The 26,932-nt window shown below is 45.7% G+C and overlaps 3 protein-coding genes across 3 annotated transcripts in view; all 3 read left to right on the top strand.

Moving 5' to 3' along the window:
- The window catches only part of LOC310684142 (uncharacterized protein), a 46,659-nt gene extending 30,689 nt beyond the window's left edge, over nt 1-15,970 (top strand). The window contains exons 20-24 of the mRNA XM_083454626.1: nt 10,441-10,611; nt 11,675-11,845; nt 12,958-13,128; nt 13,750-13,920; nt 15,560-15,970. Coding sequence (XP_083310752.1) covers nt 10,441-10,611; nt 11,675-11,845; nt 12,958-13,128; nt 13,750-13,920; nt 15,560-15,647 — 772 coding nt within the window. The 3' untranslated portion in view covers nt 15,648-15,970. The remainder of the gene's footprint in view (nt 1-10,440; nt 10,612-11,674; nt 11,846-12,957; nt 13,129-13,749; nt 13,921-15,559) is intronic.
- LOC310678337 (uncharacterized protein) lies at nt 14-10,054 on the top strand (the record flags this gene model as incomplete). The annotated part of the gene is made up of 3 exons (XM_083442218.1): nt 14-20; nt 4,443-6,115; nt 10,034-10,054. Exons 2-3 carry the CDS (start codon nt 4,655-4,657, stop codon nt 10,052-10,054), a joined length of 1,482 nt encoding a protein of 493 aa, XP_083298344.1. The 5' UTR covers nt 14-20; nt 4,443-4,654.
- Nucleotides 15,971-17,818: 1,848 nt separating the features above from the next.
- Nucleotides 17,819-24,696, top strand: LOC310666698 (veficolin-1-like). Its single transcript, XM_083417961.1, has 8 exons — nt 17,819-18,043; nt 19,447-19,584; nt 19,785-19,847; nt 20,138-20,182; nt 20,571-20,704; nt 21,797-21,926; nt 23,387-23,521; nt 23,758-24,696. The coding sequence occupies exons 1-8, from the start codon at nt 17,938-17,940 to the stop codon at nt 24,006-24,008; spliced, it is 1,002 nt and encodes a 333-aa protein (XP_083274087.1). The 5' UTR covers nt 17,819-17,937; the 3' UTR covers nt 24,009-24,696.
- The last annotated feature ends 2,236 nt before the right edge of the window (nt 24,697-26,932 follow it).

The raw sequence follows: 26,932 nt of genomic DNA, 5'->3' as shown, positions 1-26,932 counted from the left end.
ATATATATATATATATGCAGGTTTTGGTGTCCTCGGGTGTCTTCCCGTGTAAAAGTTGGGGTGTCTAGGCGACGTTTCGACGAGGTCTCACTCGTCATCTTCAGGCTGGTGCTTTCGGCTTCTTGTTACTGGAACAGAGCAGGATCTCAGTGTTTGAGTTCCTATAAATACTGTTGAGGAGGTGTGGTGTATAGCCTCCAATGTTCTGGGCAGAGAGGAGGTTCCCAGGCTGGTGTGCCTTTTCTTCTTTTGTTCCTTAATTACTTGAGGGATATCTTGAGTGATTTCTTGAGTGATTTCCTGAATCCCACTTAGGTGGGTCATTAGGTGTGGATTAGTTGCTAAAGCCTTCGTGTCTTGAACTCTTGAACTTTGTGAAGAGTTTTTCTGAGAAGATGGCTGTACTGCACTTGGTTGTGCTCTGGCTTGGCTTCGTGTATAGGGGCGAGCTGTGGTTTTGTGGCCTGTGCCAGCCAGATCTGTGTAGGGATTGCAGGGGGGTGCAGCATCCGGAGGTGCCACCCTGGTTTGGCTACTGGATGGTGTCTGTAATTTATCTGTGGAGAGGGTCTGGGTTTGGGTCTGGTGTGGTTGATTGGTGATGGCGTTCTGTGTGCCTCTGGATCTGGTGTCAGATTTTGTGGGGAGGGCTAATTTCCAGATGTCTGGCAAGCGGGATGTGTCGTCACGCTTGTTCATGTTGTGAGGGTGTTTCTCTATCTCGATGGCTTCCATGATTATTCTCTTGTGGTGATGTTCCATGTTAAAGAGCAATTTGGAATCTGCAAAATTAATTTCGTGTCCTGTTTCTTTCATGTGTTGGAAAAGAGAGGAAGTTTTTTCTTCTTTTTTGACGGCATTCTTGTGTTCTGCGATCCGTGCATTTATTCGTCTGTTTGTTTGTCCAATGTACGTGGCTGGGCAGACTTTGCAGGGTATTTCATAGACCCCTTGGTTTTCCAACTGAATTTTATCCTTGGGGTTTCTGAGGATATTGGCTATTTTTTGGTTGGTGCAAAAGGCTGTTTTGATATTGTGTTTATGGAGGATTTTGCTAATTTTATCTGTAGTGCCCTTGATATAAGGAAGGAGGGCTATGCCATTGTTTTCTTCTGTGTCTTGGTTTTTGGGGGGTGTTTCTTTTTGGATTAGCTTCGTAACCCTGTTTTGCTGGTATCCATTGGCAATTAACACATTTGAGAGATTCTGTAACTCAGTTGTCAAGTGGTCTTCGTCAGCCAGGCGTTTGGTTCTGGAGATGAGAGTCTTGGCTACGGAGTTTATTTGTGCAGGGTGGTGGTGTGATTGTGCATGTAAGTAGCGGTTGGTGTGTGTTTTTTTCCGGTAGATAGTGTGTCCTAGGGAGCCATCAGGTTTTTTGTAGATTAGGACGTCAAGGAAGGGAAGTTGGTTGTTGGTTTCTATTTCCATAGTGAATTGTATTTTGGGGTGTAGGCTGTTGAGATGTGTGAGGAAGCTATCCAGTTTTTCCTTCCCGTGTGGCCAAATTACAAAGGTGTCGTCAACATATCTGAGCCAAAGTTTGGGTTTGTGTTCTGACTTGTCTAAAGCATTGGTTTCAAAGTGTTCCATGTACAGGTTAGCGATGACCGGTGAGAGGGGTGATCCCATAGGTGCTCCTTCTATCTGTTTGTATCTTTGTCCATTGTGGATGAAGTACGTGTTGGTTAGGCAGTGGTTGGTCAGGTCCAAGATGTATTCGGGGGGATTGTATTTGTTTTGAATGGCTGTCAAGGCTTCATTAATGGGCACTTGTGTGAAGAGAGATACAACATCGAAGCTCACAAGTAGGTCATTGGGTTGTAGGTTTTGCTTCTTTATTGTTTCTATGAACTGGAAGGAGTTTGGAACGTGTGAAGAGATGGATTCTGCATAGGGCTGAAGTTGCTTGGCGAGAAATTTAGCGAGATTTTGTAGAGGTGAGCCTATGGAGCTGACTATTGGTCTGAGTGGTGTTCCTTCTTTGTGTATCTTGGGGAGGCCGTAGAGTTTGGGGCATCTGGATGATTTTTCTCTGGGGATGATTCTTAGCTGGATTTCTTCACTGATAGGGGAGGCTTTTATTTTGGATTTGGTGGTTTTTTCCAGATAGGTGGTGGGATCTGTTTTTATAGGTTGGTAGGTAGGGTCTTGGGGTAGATTTGATAGTTTTGCTTGGTAGTCCGATGTGTTCATCACAACAGTGGCATTACCTTTGTCTGCTGGGAGAATGATTATGTTGTTGTCTTTCCTCAGGTTGGTGAGTGCTTTCTGTTCTTCTTTGTGTAAATTGCTTCTGGGTGGTTTGCTGGAGCAGAGGATGTTGGTGACTTCAAGTCTGATTTTATTGGCTTCATCTGGATTGATTTTGGTTAGGCTAGCTTCGACTCCGCATATGATGTTTTCCGTGGGGATGCGTCTCGGGGCGACTGCAAAGTTGAAACCTTTGGAGAGTACTTTGGTTTCAGTTGAGGTGAGGATCCTGTCTGATATGTTATGTACTGTTTGTTTCATGGGTTGTTGTGGAGGGTGGCTGGGCTTCTGGCGTTTCTCTAGTTTGTGGAGTTTGTTGGTGTGTGTGTCTGTCTTGTGTGAGGTCTCCGTTTCAGCTCTCCAGACGGCTAGTTGTTTGCATTTGTCCCAGAGTGCAGGGTGGATTTTGTTACAGAGTTTGAGGTGAAGAGTGAGTAGATCTTTGTTGGTTTGGTTTAGTAGGTATCTTTTCTTGTGTAGTTCGTTTCTGATTAGAGATAGTTCAGTTCGTTTCAGGATCCTTTCGGTAGCTGGGGTTTTAGAGTGGAATTTAAGTTGGAAGCATGTGGGAATTAAGTTGTTGTCTCGGCAGTTGCGTAGGAACAAGAGATCACATAAGATGGTGGCTCTTCGGATTTCTAGTTTCTCGTAGGTTCTTGTCAGCTGGAAGGTTTCCTCCCCGTAGAGGTGAGATATTTGCTTTCGTAGATTTTCACGGGTACAGGAATGCAGGTTTTGGTGTCCTCGGGTGTCTTCCCGTGTAAAAGTTGGGGTGTCTAGGCGACGTTTCGACGAGGTCTCACTCGTCATCTTCAGGCTGGTGCTTTCGGCTTCTTGTTACTGGAACAGAGCAGGATCTCAGTGTTTGAGTTCCTATAAATACTGTTGAGGAGGTGTGGTGTATAGCCTCCAATGTTCTGGGCAGAGAGGAGGTTCCCAGGCTGGTGTGCCTTTTCTTCTTTTGTTCCTTAATTACTTGAGGGATATCTTGAGTGATTTCTTGAGTGATTTCCTGAATCCCACTTAGGTGGGTCATTAGGTGTGGATTAGTTGCTAAAGCCTTCGTGTCTTGAACTCTTGAACTTTGTGAAGAGTTTTTCTGAGAAGATGGCTGTACTGCACTTGGTTGTGCTCTGGCTTGGCTTCGTGTATAGGGGCGAGCTGTGGTTTTGTGGCCTGTGCCAGCCAGATCTGTGTAGGGATTGCAGGGGGGTGCAGCATCCGGAGGTGCCACCCTGGTTTGGCTACTGGATGGTGTCTGTAATTTATCTGTGGAGAGGGTCTGGGTTTGGGTCTGGTGTGGTTGATTGGTGATGGCGTTCTGTGTGCCTCTGGATCTGGTGTCAGATTTTGTGGGGAGGGCTAATTTCCAGATGTCTGGCAAGCGGGATGTGTCGTCACGCTTGTTCATGTTGTGAGGGTGTTTCTCTATCTCGATGGCTTCCATGATTATTCTCTTGTGGTGATGTTCCATGTTAAAGAGCAATTTGGAATCTGCAAAATTAATTTCGTGTCCTGTTTCTTTCATGTGTTGGAAAAGAGAGGAAGTTTTTTCTTCTTTTTTGACGGCATTCTTGTGTTCTGCGATCCGTGCATTTATTCGTCTGTTTGTTTGTCCAATGTACGTGGCTGGGCAGACTTTGCAGGGTATTTCATAGACCCCTTGGTTTTCCAACTGAATTTTATCCTTGGGGTTTCTGAGGATATTGGCTATTTTTTGGTTGGTGCAAAAGGCTGTTTTGATATTGTGTTTATGGAGGATTTTGCTAATTTTATCTGTAGTGCCCTTGATATAAGGAAGGAGGGCTATGCCATTGTTTTCTTCTGTGTCTTGGTTTTTGGGGGGTGTTTCTTTTTGGATTAGCTTCGTAACCCTGTTTTGCTGGTATCCATTGGCAATTAACACATTTGAGAGATTCTGTAACTCAGTTGTCAAGTGGTCTTCGTCAGCCAGGCGTTTGGTTCTGGAGATGAGAGTCTTGGCTACGGAGTTTATTTGTGCAGGGTGGTGGTGTGATTGTGCATGTAAGTAGCGGTTGGTGTGTGTTTTTTTCCGGTAGATAGTGTGTCCTAGGGAGCCATCAGGTTTTTTGTAGATTAGGACGTCAAGGAAGGGAAGTTGGTTGTTGGTTTCTATTTCCATAGTGAATTGTATTTTGGGGTGTAGGCTGTTGAGATGTGTGAGGAAGCTATCCAGAAGCAAAACCTACAACCCAATGACCTACTTGTGAGCTTCGATGTTGTATCTCTCTTCACACAAGTGCCCATTAATGAAGCCTTGACAGCCATTCAAAACAAATACAATCCCCCCGAATACATCTTGGACCTGACCAACCACTGCCTAACCAACACGTACTTCATCCACAATGGACAAAGATACAAACAGATAGAAGGAGCACCTATGGGATCACCCCTCTCACCGGTCATCGCTAACCTGTACATGGAACACTTTGAAACCAATGCTTTAGACAAGTCAGAACACAAACCCAAACTTTGGCTCAGATATGTTGACGACACCTTTGTAATTTGGCCACACGGGAAGGAAAAACTGGATAGCTTCCTCACACATCTCAACAGCCTACACCCCAAAATACAATTCACTATGGAAATAGAAACCAACAACCAACTTCCCTTCCTTGACGTCCTAATCTACAAAAAACCTGATGGCTCCCTAGGACACACTATCTACCGGAAAAAAACACACACCAACCGCTACTTACATGCACAATCACACCACCACCCTGCACAAATAAACTCCGTAGCCAAGACTCTCATCTCCAGAACCAAACGCCTGGCTGACGAAGACCACTTGACAACTGAGTTACAGAATCTCTCAAATGTGTTAATTGCCAATGGATACCAGCAAAACAGGGTTACGAAGCTAATCCAAAAAGAAACACCCCCCAAAAACCAAGACACAGAAGAAAACAATGGCATAGCCCTCCTTCCTTATATCAAGGGCACTACAGATAAAATTAGCAAAATCCTCCATAAACACAATATCAAAACAGCCTTTTGCACCAACCAAAAAATAGCCAATATCCTCAGAAACCCCAAGGATAAAATTCAGTTGGAAAACCAAGGGGTCTATGAAATACCCTGCAAAGTCTGCCCAGCCACGTACATTGGACAAACAAACAGACGAATAAATGCACGGATCGCAGAACACAAGAATGCCGTCAAAAAAGAAGAAAAAACTTCCTCTCTTTTCCAACACATGAAAGAAACAGGACACGAAATTAATTTTGCAGATTCCAAATTGCTCTTTAACATGGAACATCACCACAAGAGAATAATCATGGAAGCCATCGAGATAGAGAAACACCCTCACAACATGAACAAGCGTGACGACACATCCCGCTTGCCAGACATCTGGAAATTAGCCCTCCCCACAAAATCTGACACCAGATCCAGAGGCACACAGAACGCCATCACCAATCAACCACACCAGACCCAAACCCAGACCCTCTCCACAGATAAATTACAGACACCATCCAGTAGCCAAACCAGGGTGGCACCTCCGGATGCTGCACCCCCCTGCAATCCCTACACAGATCTGGCTGGCACAGGCCACAAAACCACAGCTCGCCCCTATACACGAAGCCAAGCCAGAGCACAACCAAGTGCAGTACAGCCATCTTCTCAGAAAAACTCTTCACAAAGTTCAAGAGTTCAAGACACGAAGGCTTTAGCAACTAATCCACACCTAATGACCCACCTAAGTGGGATTCAGGAAATCACTCAAGAAATCACTCAAGATATCCCTCAAGTAATTAAGGAACAAAAGAAGAAAAGGCACACCAGCCTGGGAACCTCCTCTCTGCCCAGAACATTGGAGGCTATACACCACACCTCCTCAACAGTATTTATAGGAACTCAAACACTGAGATCCTGCTCTGTTCCAGTAACAAGAAGCCGAAAGCACCAGCCTGAAGATGACGAGTGAGACCTCGTCGAAACGTCGCCTAGACACCCCAACTTTTACACGGGAAGACACCCGAGGACACCAAAACCTGCATTCCTGTACCCGTGAAAATCTACGAAAGCAAATATCTCACCTCTACGGGGAGGAAACCTTCCAGCTGACAAGAACCTACGAGAAACTAGAAATCCGAAGAGCCACCATCTTATGTGATCTCTTGTTCCTACGCAACTGCCGAGACAACAACTTAATTCCCACATGCTTCCAACTTAAATTCCACTCTAAAACCCCAGCTACCGAAAGGATCCTGAAACGAACTGAACTATCTCTAATCAGAAACGAACTACACAAGAAAAGATACCTACTAAACCAAACCAACAAAGATCTACTCACTCTTCACCTCAAACTCTGTAACAAAATCCACCCTGCACTCTGGGACAAATGCAAACAACTAGCCGTCTGGAGAGCTGAAACGGAGACCTCACACAAGACAGACACACACACCAACAAACTCCACAAACTAGAGAAACGCCAGAAGCCCAGCCACCCTCCACAACAACCCATGAAACAAACAGTACATAACATATCAGACAGGATCCTCACCTCAACTGAAACCAAAGTACTCTCCAAAGGTTTCAACTTTGCAGTCGCCCCGAGACGCATCCCCACGGAAAACATCATATGCGGAGTCGAAGCTAGCCTAACCAAAATCAATCCAGATGAAGCCAATAAAATCAGACTTGAAGTCACCAACATCCTCTGCTCCAGCAAACCACCCAGAAGCAATTTACACAAAGAAGAACAGAAAGCACTCACCAACCTGAGGAAAGACAACAACATAATCATTCTCCCAGCAGACAAAGGTAATGCCACTGTTGTGATGAACACATCGGACTACCAAGCAAAACTATCAAATCTACTCCAAGACCCTACCTACCAACCTATAAAAACAGATCCCACCACCTATCTGGAAAAAACCACCAAATCCAAAATAAAAGCCTCCCCTATCAGTGAAGAAATCCAGCTAAGAATCATCCCCAGAGAAAAATCATCCAGATGCCCCAAACTCTACGGCCTCCCCAAGATACACAAAGAAGGAACACCACTCAGACCAATAGTCAGCTCCATAGGCTCACCTCTACAAAATCTCGCTAAATTTCTCGCCAAGCAACTTCAGCCCTATGCAGAATCCATCTCTTCACACGTTCCAAACTCCTTCCAGTTCATAGAAACAATAAAGAAGCAAAACCTACAACCCAATGACCTACTTGTGAGCTTCGATGTTGTATCTCTCTTCACACAAGTGCCCATTAATGAAGCCTTGACAGCCATTCAAAACAAATACAATCCCCCCGAATACATCTTGGACCTGACCAACCACTGCCTAACCAACACGTACTTCATCCACAATGGACAAAGATACAAACAGATAGAAGGAGCACCTATGGGATCACCCCTCTCACCGGTCATCGCTAACCTGTACATGGAACACTTTGAAACCAATGCTTTAGACAAGTCAGAACACAAACCCAAACTTTGGCTCAGATATGTTGACGACACCTTTGTAATTTGGCCACACGGGAAGGAAAAACTGGATAGCTTCCTCACACATCTCAACAGCCTACACCCCAAAATACAATTCACTATGGAAATAGAAACCAACAACCAACTTCCCTTCCTTGACGTCCTAATCTACAAAAAACCTGATGGCTCCCTAGGACACACTATCTACCGGAAAAAAACACACACCAACCGCTACTTACATGCACAATCACACCACCACCCTGCACAAATAAACTCCGTAGCCAAGACTCTCATCTCCAGAACCAAACGCCTGGCTGACGAAGACCACTTGACAACTGAGTTACAGAATCTCTCAAATGTGTTAATTGCCAATGGATACCAGCAAAACAGGGTTACGAAGCTAATCCAAAAAGAAACACCCCCCAAAAACCAAGACACAGAAGAAAACAATGGCATAGCCCTCCTTCCTTATATCAAGGGCACTACAGATAAAATTAGCAAAATCCTCCATAAACACAATATCAAAACAGCCTTTTGCACCAACCAAAAAATAGCCAATATCCTCAGAAACCCCAAGGATAAAATTCAGTTGGAAAACCAAGGGGTCTATGAAATACCCTGCAAAGTCTGCCCAGCCACGTACATTGGACAAACAAACAGACGAATAAATGCACGGATCGCAGAACACAAGAATGCCGTCAAAAAAGAAGAAAAAACTTCCTCTCTTTTCCAACACATGAAAGAAACAGGACACGAAATTAATTTTGCAGATTCCAAATTGCTCTTTAACATGGAACATCACCACAAGAGAATAATCATGGAAGCCATCGAGATAGAGAAACACCCTCACAACATGAACAAGCGTGACGACACATCCCGCTTGCCAGACATCTGGAAATTAGCCCTCCCCACAAAATCTGACACCAGATCCAGAGGCACACAGAACGCCATCACCAATCAACCACACCAGACCCAAACCCAGACCCTCTCCACAGATAAATTACAGACACCATCCAGTAGCCAAACCAGGGTGGCACCTCCGGATGCTGCACCCCCCTGCAATCCCTACACAGATCTGGCTGGCACAGGCCACAAAACCACAGCTCGCCCCTATACACGAAGCCAAGCCAGAGCACAACCAAGTGCAGTACAGCCATCTTCTCAGAAAAACTCTTCACAAAGTTCAAGAGTTCAAGACACGAAGGCTTTAGCAACTAATCCACACCTAATGACCCACCTAAGTGGGATTCAGGAAATCACTCAAGAAATCACTCAAGATATCCCTCAAGTAATTAAGGAACAAAAGAAGAAAAGGCACACCAGCCTGGGAACCTCCTCTCTGCCCAGAACATTGGAGGCTATACACCACACCTCCTCAACAGTATTTATAGGAACTCAAACACTGAGATCCTGCTCTGTTCCAGTAACAAGAAGCCGAAAGCACCAGCCTGAAGATGACGAGTGAGACCTCGTCGAAACGTCGCCTAGACACCCCAACTTTTACACGGGAAGACACCCGAGGACACCAAAACCTGCATTCCTGTACCCGTGAAAATCTACGAAAGCATATATATATATATATATATATATATATATATATTTCAAAGTTGCTTGATAAACATAGCAGAAGAGGAAAGGCAAAGGAAGGAATGTAGGGAGAAGAGAGGAATAACCTGAAGGTAAGGAGGAGGGGAAATGGATCATGACCCAGCACTCCCGAGGGCCTTCAGAGACGCTGCTTGCTGTCTGTGGCTGGATCCAGCTGGCTTTGCAGATCTCTCACCCATTTCTGTCACTTCTAGGGGGCCACACTTTGTCATGGGCACTGTAGTCTCCCTGCAGGTTTCTCATCATGGATCTGTTGTGCTTACTGACATGCTTGTCTTCTTTCTCCACACACCCACAAATGAGGATGGACCAGCAGAGCCAACCAGTTTTCACCTGCTTGTTGCTCTTGATTTCCTACCCCTCCTAAAACGTCTGGCAGCAGGACTGTGACCATAGGAAGAAGGCAGAGTGGCTCTGAGAGCCTTTGCATCACATACAGAGTGGGATTCGTACACACAAACCCAGCACACATGGCACAAGGTGATCTGCATGAAAACCTGAAGGGAATCTAGGTTTACTGAGCAGAACTGATTGCTGCTGCACTTGCCTTGGGGCAGGGAAGGGCCCTAGCTCTATGTCGAAGGGAGGGAACTATCCTTGCTGAACTACAAGTCCCATCATCCTTGCCATGTTTGCTGGGCCTGATGGGAGTTGTAGTTCAGCAGCATCTAGAGAGCCAACGGTTCATCACCCTTGGTGTAAGCTGCCATCCCCTTTCACCAGCAGGTGGGTCCCATGTACCTCTGAGAGTCAGATAGTTGAAAAAGACCCAGAGGTGAGTGTTGGCTCTTAGGAACATGAAAGATAAACTTTCTCATGCATTTGGAAGGACAGGCCTGGAAACATGAAATCAACAAAGTCTGGCCAGTTTAAATTGACTATTGAGACCACACAGAGGGGTGTGAATAGGAGCAGGCTGTGTGCTTGTGAGTGAACCAAAACCGCATACACAAACCAAAATCCTTCCTCAGAGTGCCTGCCCAGCTGCAATGTTACTTTGAGTTCTTCAAGACTCCTTCATCCTGACAGTGGCTAGGAATAAAGGCTTCAGGGTTTTCTAGCAAGCAGAAGCTGTTTGTGGAGGAAGACGTGAACGGGAGAGGTTTTCCTTTCATATTTTCTTTCTCACACAGGCTGGCCCGATGTAATATTACAGCTGCTTCTTGTGAAGATCTCTCTTCTGCCCTCGCAGTCAGACAGACTCTGACAGAGCTGGTGGTGGAATGTAACGAGCTTCGAGATCCAGGGGTGAAGCTTCTGTGCAGAGGTCTCAAGCATCCGCACTGCAAGCTGCAGCTCCTCAAGCAAGTAATCGGCTGGATCCCTCTGGGGTTGGATAGCATCTTTGGAGCCCAGGTTCCCCCCCCCCCCGAGAGTGAAGGGACCCTAGAAATGCTGCTCCCCAAGCAGGAGCCAGACCGACCCTTTTGTACAGTCAAGCCTGTTGAGGCATCACTTGTTTCTGTTCGGAATCACAATATTCCAAGATCCCTTCCTAAATTTTGATTCCTTCACCTTAACTATTCATAGGGTATTAACAGGTTGCCCCTCACCCCCACCCTAACCAAAAAAATTGGCTTACATTTCCTGCCATCAAGGGCTGAGAGCAGGGGTCAGCAACCTTTTTCAGCCGTGGGCCAGTCCACCATCCCTCAGACCATGTGGTGGGTCAGACTATGTTTTTTTTTTGGGGGGGGGAGAACGGATTCCTATGCCCCACAAATAACCCAGAGATGCATTTTAAGTAAAAGCACACATTCTACTCATGTAAAAACACCAGGCAGGCCCCACAAATAACCCAGAGATGCATTTTAAGTAAAAGGACACATTCTACTCATGTAAAAACATGCTGATTCTGGGACCATCTGCAGGCTGGATTGAGAAGGCGATTGAGCCATATCCGACCCCTGGGCCTTAGGTTGCCTACCCCTGACTGAGAGTGTCACTACACATCTTCTCTGCCTGAGTTTCAGAGTGAGAGGTTTCTGCACCTCAAGGAAACTCTTTGAGGAACATAGAAGCCCATTTTTGCTCATTGAATGGGTTCTGTAGCAGCTACTGTCAGCTGAGGCATGACCAAGAAAGCCCTTGTCATCCAGTTTGTTACATAGGGGCTGCAGGATATTGCTGCATGTGACAGGAATTGTTTGTATTTGAAGAAAGTTGCGAGGTGATCTGAAGAAACAGGAGAAGGGTCTTTACACTTCAAGCCATCCCCTTAAAACCCTGTTCTTCCATGCCCTGCCGGAATCCAGTTTTAAAGAGTGATTAGATGCGGTACAAACTTGCAAACGGCATGGAGGAATGCAGAGGGACTCTTCTAGCTTTTGTGTGAACATAACACAGCCAATTTCTTTTCTCCTGCAGCTTATACAATTGTGATCTCACTGCTGCTTGCTGTGCAGATCTTGCCTCTGTCCTCAGCAGCAACCAGACGCTGACCGAACTCTTACTGGGAGGTAACCAGCTTGGGGATTCCGGGGTGCAGCTGCTGTGTGAGGGACTGAAACATCCAAAGTGCCCGTTGCAGAAATTGTGGTAAGGAAGAACTCTGTTCCTATGGGTTCAGATCCATGAGCACGGTGCTTGTGGGTCCGGAATTGTGTTCTATTGCATATGAGGGAGCAATCTACTGTATTTTTCACTGTATAAGACACACTTTTTTCCTCATAAAATGTAAGGGGTAATGTGTGTGCGTCTTATGGAGCGAATGCAGGCTGTGCAGCTATCTCAGAAGCCAGAACAGTGAGAGGGATCACTGTGCAGCGCTCCCTCTTGCTGTTCTAGCTTCTGGCTTAGCCACGCGCAGCCTCTTCAGGGCAGGGGGGGCCTTCATCCTGCTTCCCTGAAGAGGCTTCATGCGGCTATCCCAGAAGCCAGAACAGCAAGAGGGATCATTACGCAGTGCTCCCTCTTGCTGTTCTAGCTTCTGGGATTCAGAATCCCCCCCCCCTTGTTTTCCTCCTCCAAAAACTTGGTGCATCTTATGATCTGGTGCGTCTTATAGAGCGAAAAATACGGTAGTTTTCATGGGGGAAATCCCTCCCTTATCCATCCATCCATTCATACCACTCTCTCTCTTGTTTTCATTTTTATATGTCTTTATATGTGCATTTTCATAATTGCAAAAGTACACATGCCCTAGCCAAAGGAGGCCCTTCCCCACTCCAGGCTCCTTTCTCTTGTGTTTTCCATCCCTCTAAGTGGAAGACTTTACCTCTTCCCTTGCCCACCCCATTCCTCCCCTCCCATCTCCAATCTACAGTCCATCCCACCACAACGATACATGGAGGCATTCAACACAGCGCTGTGGAAATCACATTTCAGCTTCCCAGATGGACTGATCCCCTTCTTCTTCCTCCACACCCTGCTCTAGGGGCTCTCTTAACTTCTCCTTGAGCCAATTTGGGGTGGGGTGGGGGTGTTGCAGAGGAAGTGCCAGGCGAGGAGAGAGGAGAAAGGTGCATTGCACCAGCAGGACTTCTTCGTTAAAAGCTGCCCAATATCTCCTGCCCTTTTGGTGTCTTTCCCAAGGAAACTCCCTCCTCCCACCCAATTCAGTCTTGGTGGTCTCACCATAAACCACAGGGGCTCCCTCATCTACCCCTCCCGAAACCCATGGTCACATGAGGTGCACTTGTGTCCTGCAGCTTGTGTAGCACTGAAATCACAGCAGCAGGTTGGGGAGAGATCTGTTCTGCCCTCAGCACAAACCAGATGCTGGAAGACATTGATTTATGGAACAATCCATTGGGAGATTCAGGAATGAGGCTGCTGTGTGAGGCGCTGAAACACCCTGGCTGCAAGCTTCAGATTTTGTCGTAAGTAAGAAATCTTGCTATCTACACAGTTTTTTAAATCTGTTTTTGAACAATTCAGTTTTTCAAAAACAAAAATATTGTCAGGAAATGAGCAGCGGATGCTTAACAGAAGGTAACGGTGAGAAGCACATGGAAATATGATGAAGCTTTTCCTTCCAACAAAGAGTGAGGGCTAGTAACTTTTCTCTTTTCAACACCCCGAAAACACCAACAAAGCCTGAAACCTGAAATTCTCAATAGGTAGCTTTTCATAGCAAATTCTGTTCTAAGAACAAATGCGACAGCACTGAAACACAATGAGGAAAGTGCAGTGAATTTGACTAGTTAAGAAATTTGGATCACTGTGAGTATAGGCAGCTCTTGGTGTATGACCACGGATGTGCACACCACTTTCAGACCCAAAAGAGGGTGTAATGGGGGGGGCTCATGCGCACTCCAACAACAACGGTGACGCACATGAAGATGTGGGGTGCAACCCCGGCACAAATTGGGGGTTGCCTGTAATATATCACGAGTTCTCCTGAACTGTTGTCACCCTCATGCTTTGTGGAGTTGTATTTACAAGTAAGGAACAAGTCAGCAGCCCCTCCCATCCTAGCTGTTTGGTTTTTTTTTTTCCAGGTTATGGAATTGCGAATTCACCTCGGCTTCCTGCAGGGATCTCTGCTCTGCTCTCAGCACCAACCAGAGTCTGAAGAAGCTGAAGCTGGGGGGTAACAAACTGGGAGATTCCGGAGTGAAGATGCTCTGTGAAGGACTGAAAGACCCAAGCTGTGGACTGGAGGCAATTGAGTAAGTTGCAGGCAGCTTCCTTGCTGTGCAACGTTCATTTGAGGAGCTGTGTGGTTGCCTAAGGTAGGCTCCCAGGGGCAGAGATGCCCCTGCCTTTTAAAGGGGAAAGTTAAGAAAACAAGGCAGGAGAAGAACTAAGGGAGCCAGTGTGACAATCAAACTGTGAGTAGAACCGGGCAGGGGGACATCAAGGGACAAGGGGAAGTTGCCTAATTGCCTAAGTGGCATTTGTGAAAGAAGTCAAGAACAGGAGCAGGCTTACCTGTGGAGGTCTGAGTCACTGTTGGCGGATTGTTCCCAGGAACATATTAGTACACAGAGAATGGAATGTATAGTATTGTTCTGCTGAGTATAATGATTAAAGCCGGTGGATTATGAATGGGGAGCCTGTGGCCCTCCAGGTATGTTTGGACTCCCATCACCCCTGGCCATTGGCTCTGTTGGCTGATGGGATTTGGAGTCCAGCCACAGGTTCCTGCTCCATGCTGTAGAAGGTCCTTTTCATGAGAATCACAGGCTTTGAACTAGACCCATTTACTTGATATCATCAAATACATCTGTTAGGTAAAGGTAAAGGTACCCCTGCCCGTAGGGTTGTGCGCCCATCTCACTCAAGAGGCCGAGGGCCAGCGCTGTCCGGAGACACTTCCGGGTCACGTGGCCAGCGTGACAAAGTCGCATCTGGCGAGCCAGCGCAGCACACGGAAACGCCGTTTACCTTCCCGCCAGTAAGCGGTCCCTATTTATCTACTTGCACCCGGGGGTGCTTTCGAACTGCTAGGTTGGCAGGTGCTGGGACCGAGAAACGGGAGCGCACCCCGCTGCGGGGATTCGAACTGCCGACCTTTCGATAGGCAAGCCCTAGGTGCTGAGGCTTTAACCCACAGCGCCACTCGCGTCCCTTTTCATGAGAATCACAGGATTTGAACTAGACCCATTTACTTGATATCATCAAATACATCTGTTACTTAAGCACTAAAAACACGCCTTGGGCTTTTGCATCTAAGCACTACCACTGAACCTAAGTAACCCTCCTTACTTAGAGATACCTCCTTCACCGAGTTTTTTCTGATAAGCACCAAGGAGTCCTATAGAATTCCAGTGAGCCTAAGTGTGATTGCATGCATAGGCAATTTAGCTGTTTAAATAAGGAAGGAAATGAATGAAGAATAAAGCCCAGTGGAAGCTTAAATGGCTGTAAGGAGCCTGATAAGGCCCGTTAGTCATCTCTGTACTTTTGACTTTCTCTCCATGTAATTGGGGTGGGTGGTGGGGAGTGTACACAGTATATCAGGGGGCTAAAAAGATTTGCCATTTTAGCAAATACCTGTGAAAGTGGTGTGTTAGAATAGAATAGTATGTCTTAAGAAACCATTCTTAGCAACCTCAGCAGGTTTAAATGTCACAATTTCTGTCTTGCACAACCTTCCCTAGAAACTAATTCCGGGGGACGAGAGGAATTCCTTCCCCAGGAAATGTTCAGCACCACCATGCAAACTTGCATATTAAAGTGGGAAGCAGGGACCTCGAAACTGCCTTAAAAAAAATCACTTAAGTTTTGTAGTGTGTATAAGTTGTGCATAGTCTTTGTTGCCATGTATAGGAGGCAACAGATTGTTTCTTTCTCTTCCATTCACAGACTCGATATTGACGAGTTATCTGAAGACACAGTGAGAGAGCTTAGTAGCGTGAAAAGGATTAAGCCTGACTTGGCTATAGACACATAGGAGCCGCTATGATGACAGAGGACAGGAATGGTCATGGATGGAGTACCTGGATAGCTCTGTTGGGAACTGGGATTCCGCTGAACCACGTCATCTCCTACTTCAATCACTGGGAAGCAACAAAAGCAACCTTCAGGCCAGACTGAGAAACGGGAGTTGAAGCAGCAGCCAGAACGGGAAGGAAAAGAACCCCTTGCCCATTATAGGATTTCACACATCCGCAATACTCCCCTGCCCAGTTTCCGCAGCCAGTTTTACTTACTGGTATAGGACTGAGTGTGGGACTGTTTGCTGAACAAATAATAAATTTCTGCCCTGTTTGTTAACCCGTTTATTCTGTTGCTGGTTGGTTGATGTGAATGTGAGTCTTGCATGAATTCTGCTCTTCTCAACAGAACTGTTTTTTGTATTGTGTTTCACATTTCATTTGTATGCCTTGGTTTCTCCTGGGTTTTTCTTCCCCTCTAAAGGCTGAAGCTTCACCCTTTGCTCTATTTGATCACGTCTTGGTTGCCTTAGTGCACCAGGATACATGCTCCATCTTATCCACACACCAAACACACTGGAATTGGGATGCGTCATACATTAGCTACATCTTGCTTACATTAGATTCTTATGAAGGGGGACTAACTTCCCCATTTCACTTCATGCTGTAAAAATATACAGACAGAAATCCCGTTCGCCAGCTTTTATTTCTGGCAAGAATTAGTCTCCTCTCCAGTCAAGCATTTGGCTTTACCATAAAGCAGAACTTGCTCCAGTCCCATGGACTAGGATTCACCCCACCTAGATTGCATATAAGAGGCATTTTTGGACCTAAATACCCACTGAAGATGAAAATGCAGGTTTGTACTGGTCACCTGAGGGGATCTGCCCTCCTAAGGGAAGAATAGAGAAAAAATCCTGCTTCATTAATCACAGCTTTGAGTCCAGCACGGAGCAAGCTTGCCTGTGTGTCCATCTTCCAGTCTGCTTCCACCTTCCTCACACACAACTCTGGCTATTGTTCTCCTACCTGGCATCTAGGTGAGAAGGGGGAGGTCCTCCCATTTGTCCTTTTGCACAAAGCAACTTCTTTGGTTATGTGGTGCTTAACTAACCAGCCAAAGCCATTGCATAGACAAAGAAACTAGTTTGGTAAGCTTGTGTTTATACATTCCAAACCCAGCCACCACGGTATCATAGGTTTGGAAGAAGCACAGAGTATCAGCCAGAATGGCCATTCAACACTACAAAGCCATTCAGAAAAGGAATTACTGTATTTTTTGCTCCATAAGACACACCTGACCATAAGACACACCTAGTTTTTAGAGGGGGAATGCAAGATAAAAAATATTCTTTAAAGGGAGCGCTGAGCAGAGCCTATATGCATCCCAGGTTCTGCTCAGTGCTCCCTTTCACGAGCTTGCAGGCTTTTTCCCGAGGAGGGAGAAGAGCAGCCCTTCACTGATGAGCTGCCCTTCTCCCTCCTTGGGGAAAAGCCCCCAAGAGCAGCACACACGCTCCGCATGGCTCTTTAAAGAGAGCGGGGCTCTTGGGGGCTTCTCCAGGAGGTGGGGAAAGGGACTGGGGGGCTATCCCAGAAGCTAGAACAGCCAGAGGAAGCGCTGCACAGCGATCCTTCTCGCTGTTCTGGCTTCTGGGATAGCTGTGCGAAGCCTCAGGGCAGCAGGATGAAGGCTCCCCCTGCCCTGAAGAGGCTTCACGCGGCTAAGCCAGAAGCTAGAACAGCGAGAGGGAGCGCTGCGCAGTGATCCCTCTCGCTGTTCTGGCTTCTGGGATAGCTGCGCAGTCTGCATTCGCTCCATAAAATGCACACACATTACCCCTTACTTTTTAGGAGGGGAAAAGTGCGTCTTATAGAGCAAAAAATACGGCAAATAAAGAGATGGACAGAAGAAGGAGACACTTCTATGAATGTACTATAGTAAGGAAACCAAGATCAAGCCTCACGCCAAACAAGATAGCGATGGGATTATGGCTCCAAAGAACACATTATTCAGCACAAATAAACATTTCCTGATCAGGGCAGAGTAGGGGGTGGGCATTGTGCAATCGAGGGATTTCCAGCCATTGTCTAGAAATGTACAATCTTAAATATCACGAACTATGCTGACTCTTGTGAAAGCAAGTATTGCACAATAATGGGGTTCGGCAAAGCCCTTTCCCAAGGCAAGAATTTCCTCGTTCCTGTTTACATAACTGCTTGGGATTGCCATATATATAAGCCCCTCCACCGCCACTTACCTCTGTTTCACCCGGACGAGCGGCCAAGAAAGTTCTGCAAGGAAAGATGACTGCCTTGACTGGTTTCCGCCTGGCTCTGACTCTCTTGGTGGTTGTGTCTGTGGAGGAGAGAGGAAGCTTTGGACAGGAGGCAGAAACCAGCTGCTGTGAACGTGAGTGCAAAATGGGATGAGGTGGGAGGTGATCTTTGTTTCTGGACAAGTATAAAAGGCAGTGGGACAGACGGTGCCTTTTATTCACCCAGTCTATTAAATATTTTAATCTTGGCTGCAAATTGTTTTTATGTTGTCATGACATTTTTTTTGATTGTTTAATTACTATTTTATATTGCATTTTTTATTGTAAGCTGTCCAGGAAATGTTAATTGTACACCTATAGAAATTCAAATAGTTGTGCAGAAGAGTATTGGCATTTCTCCTAGCACTGTGGCGTTATAATGAGTAAAGCTGGGCCTAACTAAGTTTGTTCTTCTGTGCAATTATTAAAGGCAAATGAGGCTTTTTTTTGCATCCCATCAGACCACTGTGTGGCACACGTCAAGGCCAGCACTGTTTCCTCAGTTAATTGTTTTGGTATGTGAAAGTATAACCCAGGGGCTTACATTTTAGTCACAGGGATGTGATAATGTTTAATATGGAAGCAGCGGAGGGAATGTTCTTGAGGAGGACTTTGAAGGCTGGTTTGGCAAATTGAATTGTGATCTCTGAAACAAAGGGCGTTCCTCAAAAAGAAGCAGCATCTGGTCACTCTATGTGTCTCTGTCTTCTGGCTGCAACTAGCATTTTCTTCAACTTCCTGTCACTGTTCCCTTTAAATGTTCAGATTTGTCAAGATATTCCCAATCAGGCCACAACTAATTTCATGAATGAGGCCAGAGTGGAAGGGGCAGGTGCCTAACTGGTCTTGAATTCTATAAAAACCTAGCTTCAGGTCTTTCAGAAAACTCTTCAAGATAAGATAGCCCAGGTTTCTTTCTCTTTCCTTTTAAACTGTAGTTAAATGGTTGATTTCATACATGATAGCTTTAAGATATTTACCCGAGATATTTTAAGTATGCCTTTGAAAAGGTAAACAAGTGGAGCTGTGCTTGAATCTGCAAAGACATCAACATATCCCTTAGCAAGCCAGGGATTGCAAGCTTCCAATCAATCATACTTTAAGTGGAAGACCTAGGTTTATCAATATGTCCTTTCTGAAATACTCAGCAGGGATTCTTAAATTGGCCCACACTTAAATGAAGATATATGGAGATATATATATAAAGGAGAAAAGGTTTCCATGGTTGCTTGGACAATCCTAACCGCTTCCAACAGCTCAGGAAAGTAATTTTCCTTTCTCAAAAATCCTCACAACAGCTGATCTGTATGGTTGGTAAAGATGAGAAGATGGTGCCTGAGGATATGAACCTGCCTTCCCCTCATGTAAATGCAGTCCTATCTGCTGCACCACATAAGACGCTTGGCACTCCAGTCCTTTCTTGGTTTAATATGCCCATGCCAGGGAACATGTCTTGTCTCACACAGGTTTATACGCTGTCTCACGTTTCCTGTTTCAGAGCTGAAGGGCCTATCACATTGTGGACCAGGCCGGATCTTTTTCCAGGGCCAGCCAGGGATACCAGGAATACCAGGTGTGCCCGGAACAAGCGGATCACTTGGGCCTAAGGGTGACCCAGGCCCTCAGGGTCCTCCAGGTAAGAAGATCCCAATCTCTCCTTCAGAGTTTGTGCTAGACAGATCTGGAGATCATTTGCTCTAATTCAGCCTCATCCCTGTGGAGAAGAGGCTCGCTGCTATGCTCTGCAATTGCAAACACCATGTCTAGGAGAGGGGCTGTTTCTAGAGATGTTTTGATTGTTTTCAAAGGCTTCGTCTCTCAACTGTTCCCTCTCAGGCGAGAAAGGTGTTGCTGGGATGCCTGGGAAAGCTGGACCCAAGGGAGACAAAGGAGACAAAGGTAATTTTGCATCTATAACTCCACTGTGAGGGGAGGGGTGTGGCAATGCAAGAGCTTGGATTATTCACAGGTGAAAGCTGATCCAGGTGAACACTGTGCTGTGCACTGTGCTTGAGCAGAAACAGACCCCAGTGTTAACAAGGCGACCCCTTTTGCCTCTACTACTCCACTGGAGGAAAATGAAAATAAACTTACCGGTACATAAAAGCATGGAATCTGGAACTGCTTTCACTCTCACCTTTCTTTTTAGCTTGTTCACCTCACCAGACGTTGTTTTTCTCTTCCTGCAGGAGAAGACTGCAGTTTGGACACTTCTGCTGGTTGTAAGCTGCAAGGTATGTCTTTATCATCATCACCATCATCATCATCATCACCATCATCATCATCATCATCCTCTTGCTAGTACAGCTGTGTTTGTTTGGTTCAACTCATGGTCCTTTCCAATCTAATGCAAGATGGCTGCGAACACAGATCATGAGGATAATATAGGGAAGGGTGAACTTATCCCATGAGAAATTATACTTCGCTGGTTAATAAAAAATAATAATCCCGTGGTGGAAGTTCAAATTAAACTTCTCTGTATTCCCAGAATCTTGTTGATTTCTGTGCAAAACCAAACATGAGAAAGACAGTAGAGGGCCATGTTGCTCTCATCACACACATACCTCCAGAACGGAAAATAGGTGAACTGTTTTGCATTTTCCTCCCTGATATTTCTCCTAGAGGCTGGAGCCAAAGACTGCAAAGAACTTCTGGAACGTGGAGAGACCCTGAGTGGCTGGTACACCATCTATCCTGCCACAGGGAAAGCGATGGTGGTCTTCTGTGACATGGAGACGGATGGAGGAGGCTGGCTGGTGAGCTTTACCCCATGGAGAAGGAAAAGCCACCTGTTTATGTCAGGCAATATGATGCACACTTTTCAAGAAGTGGAATCCCCTGCCAGGAAGGCACTTGGGCAACTCCTTCCTCCAGAGACATCTCCTTCACTGAGCAAGAGAGACTTGGCCCAGGGTGCTAAGCAAAGCAAAGGCAGCCCCACATGCTTTCTGCTTGTGCATGCTCATAAACAGTAGACTAGAGAGAAGAAGCAGCAGGAGGAGCTGCCTTCCCTTGTTTGCTGGCTTCTGCAGAGCTCAGAGGAAGTGTTGTCCAAGGGCGTTCTGCAGGGGAACAACTTATGTAGGGGAACGGAGGAGAGTTTGCTATTGGCTTGTCCACACTTCCACAATCCTTTGCTTAAAAAACATGGGTCTGAAAGGTTTTCCGCTTGCCCTGTACTTTCTGAAAGGACATGTGGTGCAACCTGAATGCAAAACTAATAATCTGACTCAACAGAGTAGGGAACATGTGCAAGTCTATCCCTTACCATGTTGTAGTGCTTTGTAGAGGAGGTATGGTGTGGAAACCCTGCTGATGCCCTTGCAAGAATTTATTTTCATTTTTTTATGAGGTTATTGTCCTCATTCCCTAATTTATCACCCTGTTGAGATATGTTAGACTGAGGAAGGGTCAGTAGGGATACCTCTTTATATTGTGGGGACTGTTCTGAAACCAATCAGCCTGCCTAAAAGAGCCCACCCACCCAGGTGCACCAACTCTATGGGGCTGAGGGGTCTTCGGCCCCCTTAATATTTGCTAGGATGGGGATGGGCCCCTCCATGTTGAAGGAGGCAGAGTGCAGAGCCTAGCATGGCGCGGCTTAAGTGTCGGCCTCCTCCTGAGCACACGTGAGGAGGAGCTGCTGGCCATTGTAGCTGCCCCATGCTGGGCTCTGCTCAGCCTCCTCCCGGCGATATGTGATGTTGCGCACATCGCGTGTCACGTGACTTCATGCTCACATGACACACAGTGGGCATCTTAGCCTCTGCACCTAGCACTTGTAGGGAATAGGAAACGGACTTGTCTTTCAGCTGGGACACTGACATATCACCTCCCTTTGCCCCCAGGTCTTCCAGAGGCGACAGGATGGGTCGGAGGATTTCTACCGTAACTGGGAGTCCTACAAGAAAGGGTTTGGGAGCCATGCATCAGAGTTCTGGTTGGGCAATGATAAAATCCATCTTCTTACAAGCTCTGGTAAACCAACGTTTCCTCTTCTGTCTGATGCTGGAGCATCACTGGAAAGCTTGGGGATTTTTAATGAATAATGGAGAAAGGTGTGGAATCAGTTATTGAAAGCTCCTCCAGAGTCGGACCTGTGAAGTTTTTACGTTGGGATAAATAGCTGTAGGGTCCTGTCTGGAGCATATCATTGGAAGAGTGCTCTTGGTGTGTACACTGTGGAATCCCACAGGGCACTATTTTATTCCCAATGCTATTCAACATCTATATTAAGCTAATCACTGGGAGTTTTGGAGCAAGGTGTCATACACTGATGATACCCAGCTTCATTACATCCGAGTCAGGACAGACTGTGCAATCCCTGGACATGTGACTGGATGCAATGCTTGACTGGATGAGGGTCAGTAAATTGAGCTTGAATCCTGCAAAGTCTGAGGTCTTGCAGGTGAGTGGTTCTTGTGTCCAGGTGGTAGGTCAACTGCCTGTTCTGAAGGAGCAGATTTTCAGCTGGAGGGGTACTCCTCCATCCATCTTTGATCTAGATGGTGAAGTGATTCGTGTGGCCTTCTACCAGCTGTGACCATTCCTAGACTGGGATAGCCTGACTATGGTAGCCCATGCATTGGTAACCTCAAGACTTGACTACTGCATTATGTTTTATGTGGGGCTCCCCTTGTATCTAGTGTAGAATGCAGTGGCCAGACTTTTCACAAGAGCAGGTTACTGGCAGCATGTTATTCCTTTCCTAAGAGAAACGCACTGGTTGCCAGTTTCCTACAGGGCAGGTTGAAGTTTCTTGTGTTGATTCACAAAGCCCTACTTGTTACTTTTTTCTGAACCTCATCAACAGTTTGCTTTCCATGAAAGGGTGTTGGGAATTGTTTCATTGCAGTAGTGCATGATCACTTCTATGCCTGAAGCTGGCTCCCCCTGCTTGTGAAATTTCCATTCTTGGGACAGCCACATCTGTTGAGTAGCTAAGTAATTGTACTGCATTGCTTAAGTGTCCTTACAAAACCAGAACTATGGCTCTGCCTTCCACTCCACCGGCTGCCACAGCCTGGAGCAAAAGCTGCTGGTCTTCATTGTAGCCGTAAACGTGTTAAAGGCTTTCTATTGTCAACAATGACACAACCCCTCTCACACACTAAGTAGAATAATAGAAGCATAACCACCCAACCCCATCCCACTTGCCACTCCTCTTCCCCACTTTTCTTCTTCCTCCTCTTCTTCTTTCTAACTGTTTAAACCAATTCATAAACCAAGAACTTATACATTGACCACTAATAATGAAACATATGTTGTAGATATTTTTCCACATTTATTATGCTATTTTTGTGATATACAAATGACATGAGAAAGCTTGGTATACTTATTTGTATAACATTGTTCTTTTTCATAAAACACAATTTAAAAAACACAAAAAACCAAACCAGTGCTTACTCTCAGATCTCTTCCATTCTCTTGGGGGTTAGGAGTACAACAATTACGAATTGACGTGAAGGACTTCAATGACACTAGAACTTATGCTACATATACCACCTTCAAAGTCTTGAGTGAGAGGGACAACTACACTCTGGAAGTGGGCTCCTATTTAGATGGCAACATGGGTGAGTTATACAGAGAATTCCCTTTGAGGCATCTGCTTCAAGGTGACCTAAAAACACAAATATTGCATTTTTGAAGGTCCAGGAATTGAATCTAGGAGGACCTTCCGCCTGCAGAGCATCTCCTCTGGCACTTATATATGTGACCTAGCAGTGCATCTGCCTTTTTCCACTGCCTTAGCACACACAGTTAATGTGAAAGAGGTGAATTTGATGTTTCCCCTGCTCTTCTCTTTCAGGAGATTCTTTCTCAGGACACAGGGGCATGGCCTTCTCCACCCGAGACAAGGACAACGATACCAACGAAAAAGACAGCTGCGCTGTGGCTTACAAGGGGGGCTGGTGGTACAGTGTCTGCCACTCTTCCAACCTGAATGGCCTGTACCTCAAAGGCGAACATTCTTCTTATGCTAACGGCATCAACTGGTCTTCTGGGCGGGGGCATCATTATTCTTACAAATATGCAGACATGAAATTTAGACCTCAATAGGTGAAGTGTCCACCTGTTCAGGAACTTGCTTCTGCATTCCATGCCTGGCAGGGGAATCTCTGAATGCGGAATCATCTGCTTTTAAAATACAACACACAAAGAGGCCCTCCTTGGAGCACAGGGCACTGCAGTGGCCTGAACAGGAAGAAGACAGTCTGATGAAGCACCTGGTTGTCACTTGCATAAGGCCGCCTTTTATTCCCATTGTATGAATGGTAGAAAGTATCCCACAGTGAACATTTCGAATGGACAAATTGTGGCTGGCTGCTTGCTTTGAAACACCCACAACGTCCCCACATAAAGCAACAGCCTTATGTTGAACTGCAGCGCTGGTGGGTGTTGAACAGCACACAAGAAGTTTACATGCCGGTTCAAACGCTTTTTAAAAATGATGTGAAATGTTCTCATTATTTTTATAAATTCCTAGTATGTGGCATGAGGATAAACAGAGTTCCCATGTTTTGTCGCTTGGGTGCTTTATCAATGCACATTGGTAAAGCAACACATCACAAAATGATGCATTTTCATATGTACAGTCATATCAATAATGGTTTTATATAGAGTTTTGTCAGTGCACATTGATAAATGGAGTGGGGTTGGGGAGATACAAAGGAACCAAAAGTTGTAGCAAACAGCACATTTGCAAATAAAAACTGGAACAATGCAGAGTTCCTAATTGATCAGTTAATACTGCCTTGTGCCTTTTACTTACAATTTGCAGCCCGGTTTCTTTCCCCCCTGTAGCTCTACAATACTCTGACATTGCACTGGAGATTATAATCACGAGGGCCTTTCTAGAATATTCATTTATACATTTTTAAAAGCACATTTGTGTTGCTAAATACCTACCAACCTCCTGTCTTCTCTTGAGGCTTAATATTTATTGCAGTATTTCTCAGGATTCCAGTTAGAATATTTTGCTATTGGGAAAATACATACACAACATATTTCATTCTTTTACGGGCCACACGCATCAGATGGACATCAAAGCTAGAAAATGACATAAAGGAGTTATTTCATTCAGATAACTGTTCCCTGTGCTGCTTTTTCTGGGGAGACACATACCCCTAAACATTTTGTGAATCTATGTTTAGCCTCATTGAGGGGCAGTAATTCAATATGAGTAGGAAAATGAGAGTACCCCTAAACATTTTTTAAGAAAAAAACCACTGGCTGTTCCTGTAAACAAACAGCTACGCTGACAGGAGATACTGCAGAATCCATTCATTTGCGATTGCCACTGCCTGAGTAATCCACTTTATTGTGTTAGCAGGGCTGATGGGAGTTTTAGTCCAAAACAGTGGGTGAGAGACTTGCAATATATTTTATGCTCTTCTTGGCAGTTTTCACCCGTACATGGAGAGAGGGAAAGAGAGAGAGATGTAGAGAGTTAAACAGTATCCCCTATTTGGGCCCCTTTGGACTTTGGCTTCGCACACTTTCTTTCTTTATGTTTATACAACTCCTGCTCCTGGACACGCTGGTTCAAAGAGACAGAGAACAACTGGGAAAGCACTGTGATATGAAACAGGGAGAAGCACTGCAGCAAAGTAAAAGGGTGCATCTTTACCCTTGGATTACACCTCAAGCATTTTCCAAATTCTAAACATGGAGGGCAAGGGATTTTGGGGGCATTTACTAGAGTAAGTCCCTCACTTTGTGCAATGGGGTTTGGGGGGGCTGGCAGCATACCAGGATCACGTTATTGTAACACGTGCATCACCCAAACAATGACCTGCTTCTGGGGGTGAAAGCGAGCTGGTCTTGTGGGGATGTGCAGGCTGAGCTGTCTCAGAGGCCAGAGGCCGGATCACTTTAAGCACACTGTTAGGACCTGACACGTCTTTTAACAAAGGAAAAGTTTGAATCGGGACCGCAGTGCAAGAAGCTTTTCCCTCCAAAAAACGGCTCTGCTCCAAGCCTGTTTGCCACATTACTCCCATAATTGGTGGTACATTTTCTTTAAACTTCCTTCTATAATTCAGTCAAGCAAGTCACACTTTTAAAGATAAATCAATTTTAATTTTTGCACTGGGTTCTTCAAAAACATTTCACACAGTTTAGTAGAAACTGTTTAGAGAGATTCAGTTAGAAGTCCTGATATTTCCTGCTATCGAGGCACCTTTGTGCAGTTGCTTGCTATCCCAGGGAAGCAGCTGAACAACTCAGCAGCCAATCGGAGACAAGAAAGCGGTGCTAAATTAGTCTGGCAGGAACGGAGCCACTTGTTTTCCTCTCCGACCTCTTGGAAACCTTCAGCTGCCTTTGGACGAGTGAGCGTGCACTTGTTGTGACACCGACAGCTGCAACTTCCCAGCTCGAGAGCCGGAGCCCGTAGACACTCCCTACCAAAGGGCAGAAAGCGCCATTTCAGCAACAGCTTTGGGGAGCTCAAAAGCGAATAGCTAAAAGAAAATGCTGCGTTTCCATAAGACGTTCAGATTCCTGAATGCAACAATGAGGAATCAGATTGTTCCTCGAGCAAATATCACGGAGAAGCCACCGAAGGAGATCATAACGCCAATGGTAAGTATCCTTTTTTGGTGTCTCTGGACCACCAGGAAATTAGGGTAGTGCAGCAGATACATTGTATTGTTGTGTGCTTAGATGTCACGTTCAGATTTCAGAAGGTGAGAATGGTTAAGGTGTCCCCTGAACTGGCAACTACACCCTTTATTCAGCCACAAACCCGAAGCCTTGATTTTGGTTTCTGAAAGGAATGTCTGTAACGGGGGGCAGCCTAGGGAATTCCCTTTTTTCCTCCTCCCTTGTCTTTTTTTCCAGTGAATAAATTCCCCACAATTTGCACTGTGATATCAGGCATGAAAATGGCACAGGATTTAAGGCTCCTGAGCAGAATGCCACACATACACACATGGCTGCTTCTTTGTTAAAAGTGGCAGCAGGTTCTAACCAAGTGTTTA

Source organism: Podarcis tiliguerta (assembly GCF_965153285.1).
Source record: "Podarcis tiliguerta genome assembly, chromosome: 1".
NCBI lineage: Eukaryota > Metazoa > Chordata > Lepidosauria > Squamata > Lacertidae > Podarcis > Podarcis tiliguerta.
This window is presented reverse-complemented; position numbering and strand designations above follow the sequence as displayed.

Excerpts from the sequence above, each read along its gene's own strand:
- LOC310666698 (XM_083417961.1), top strand. The coding sequence starts at position 17,938 with ATGACTGCCTTGACTGGTTTCCGCCTGGCTCTGACTCTCTTGGTGGTT. Across the intron at positions 18,044-19,446 it reads AGAAACCAGCTGCTGTGAAC|AGCTGAAGGGCCTATCACAT; the intron begins GTGAGTGCAAAA and ends TTCCTGTTTCAG. Across the intron at positions 19,848-20,137 it reads GGGAGACAAAGGAGACAAAG|GAGAAGACTGCAGTTTGGAC; the intron begins GTAATTTTGCAT and ends CTCTTCCTGCAG.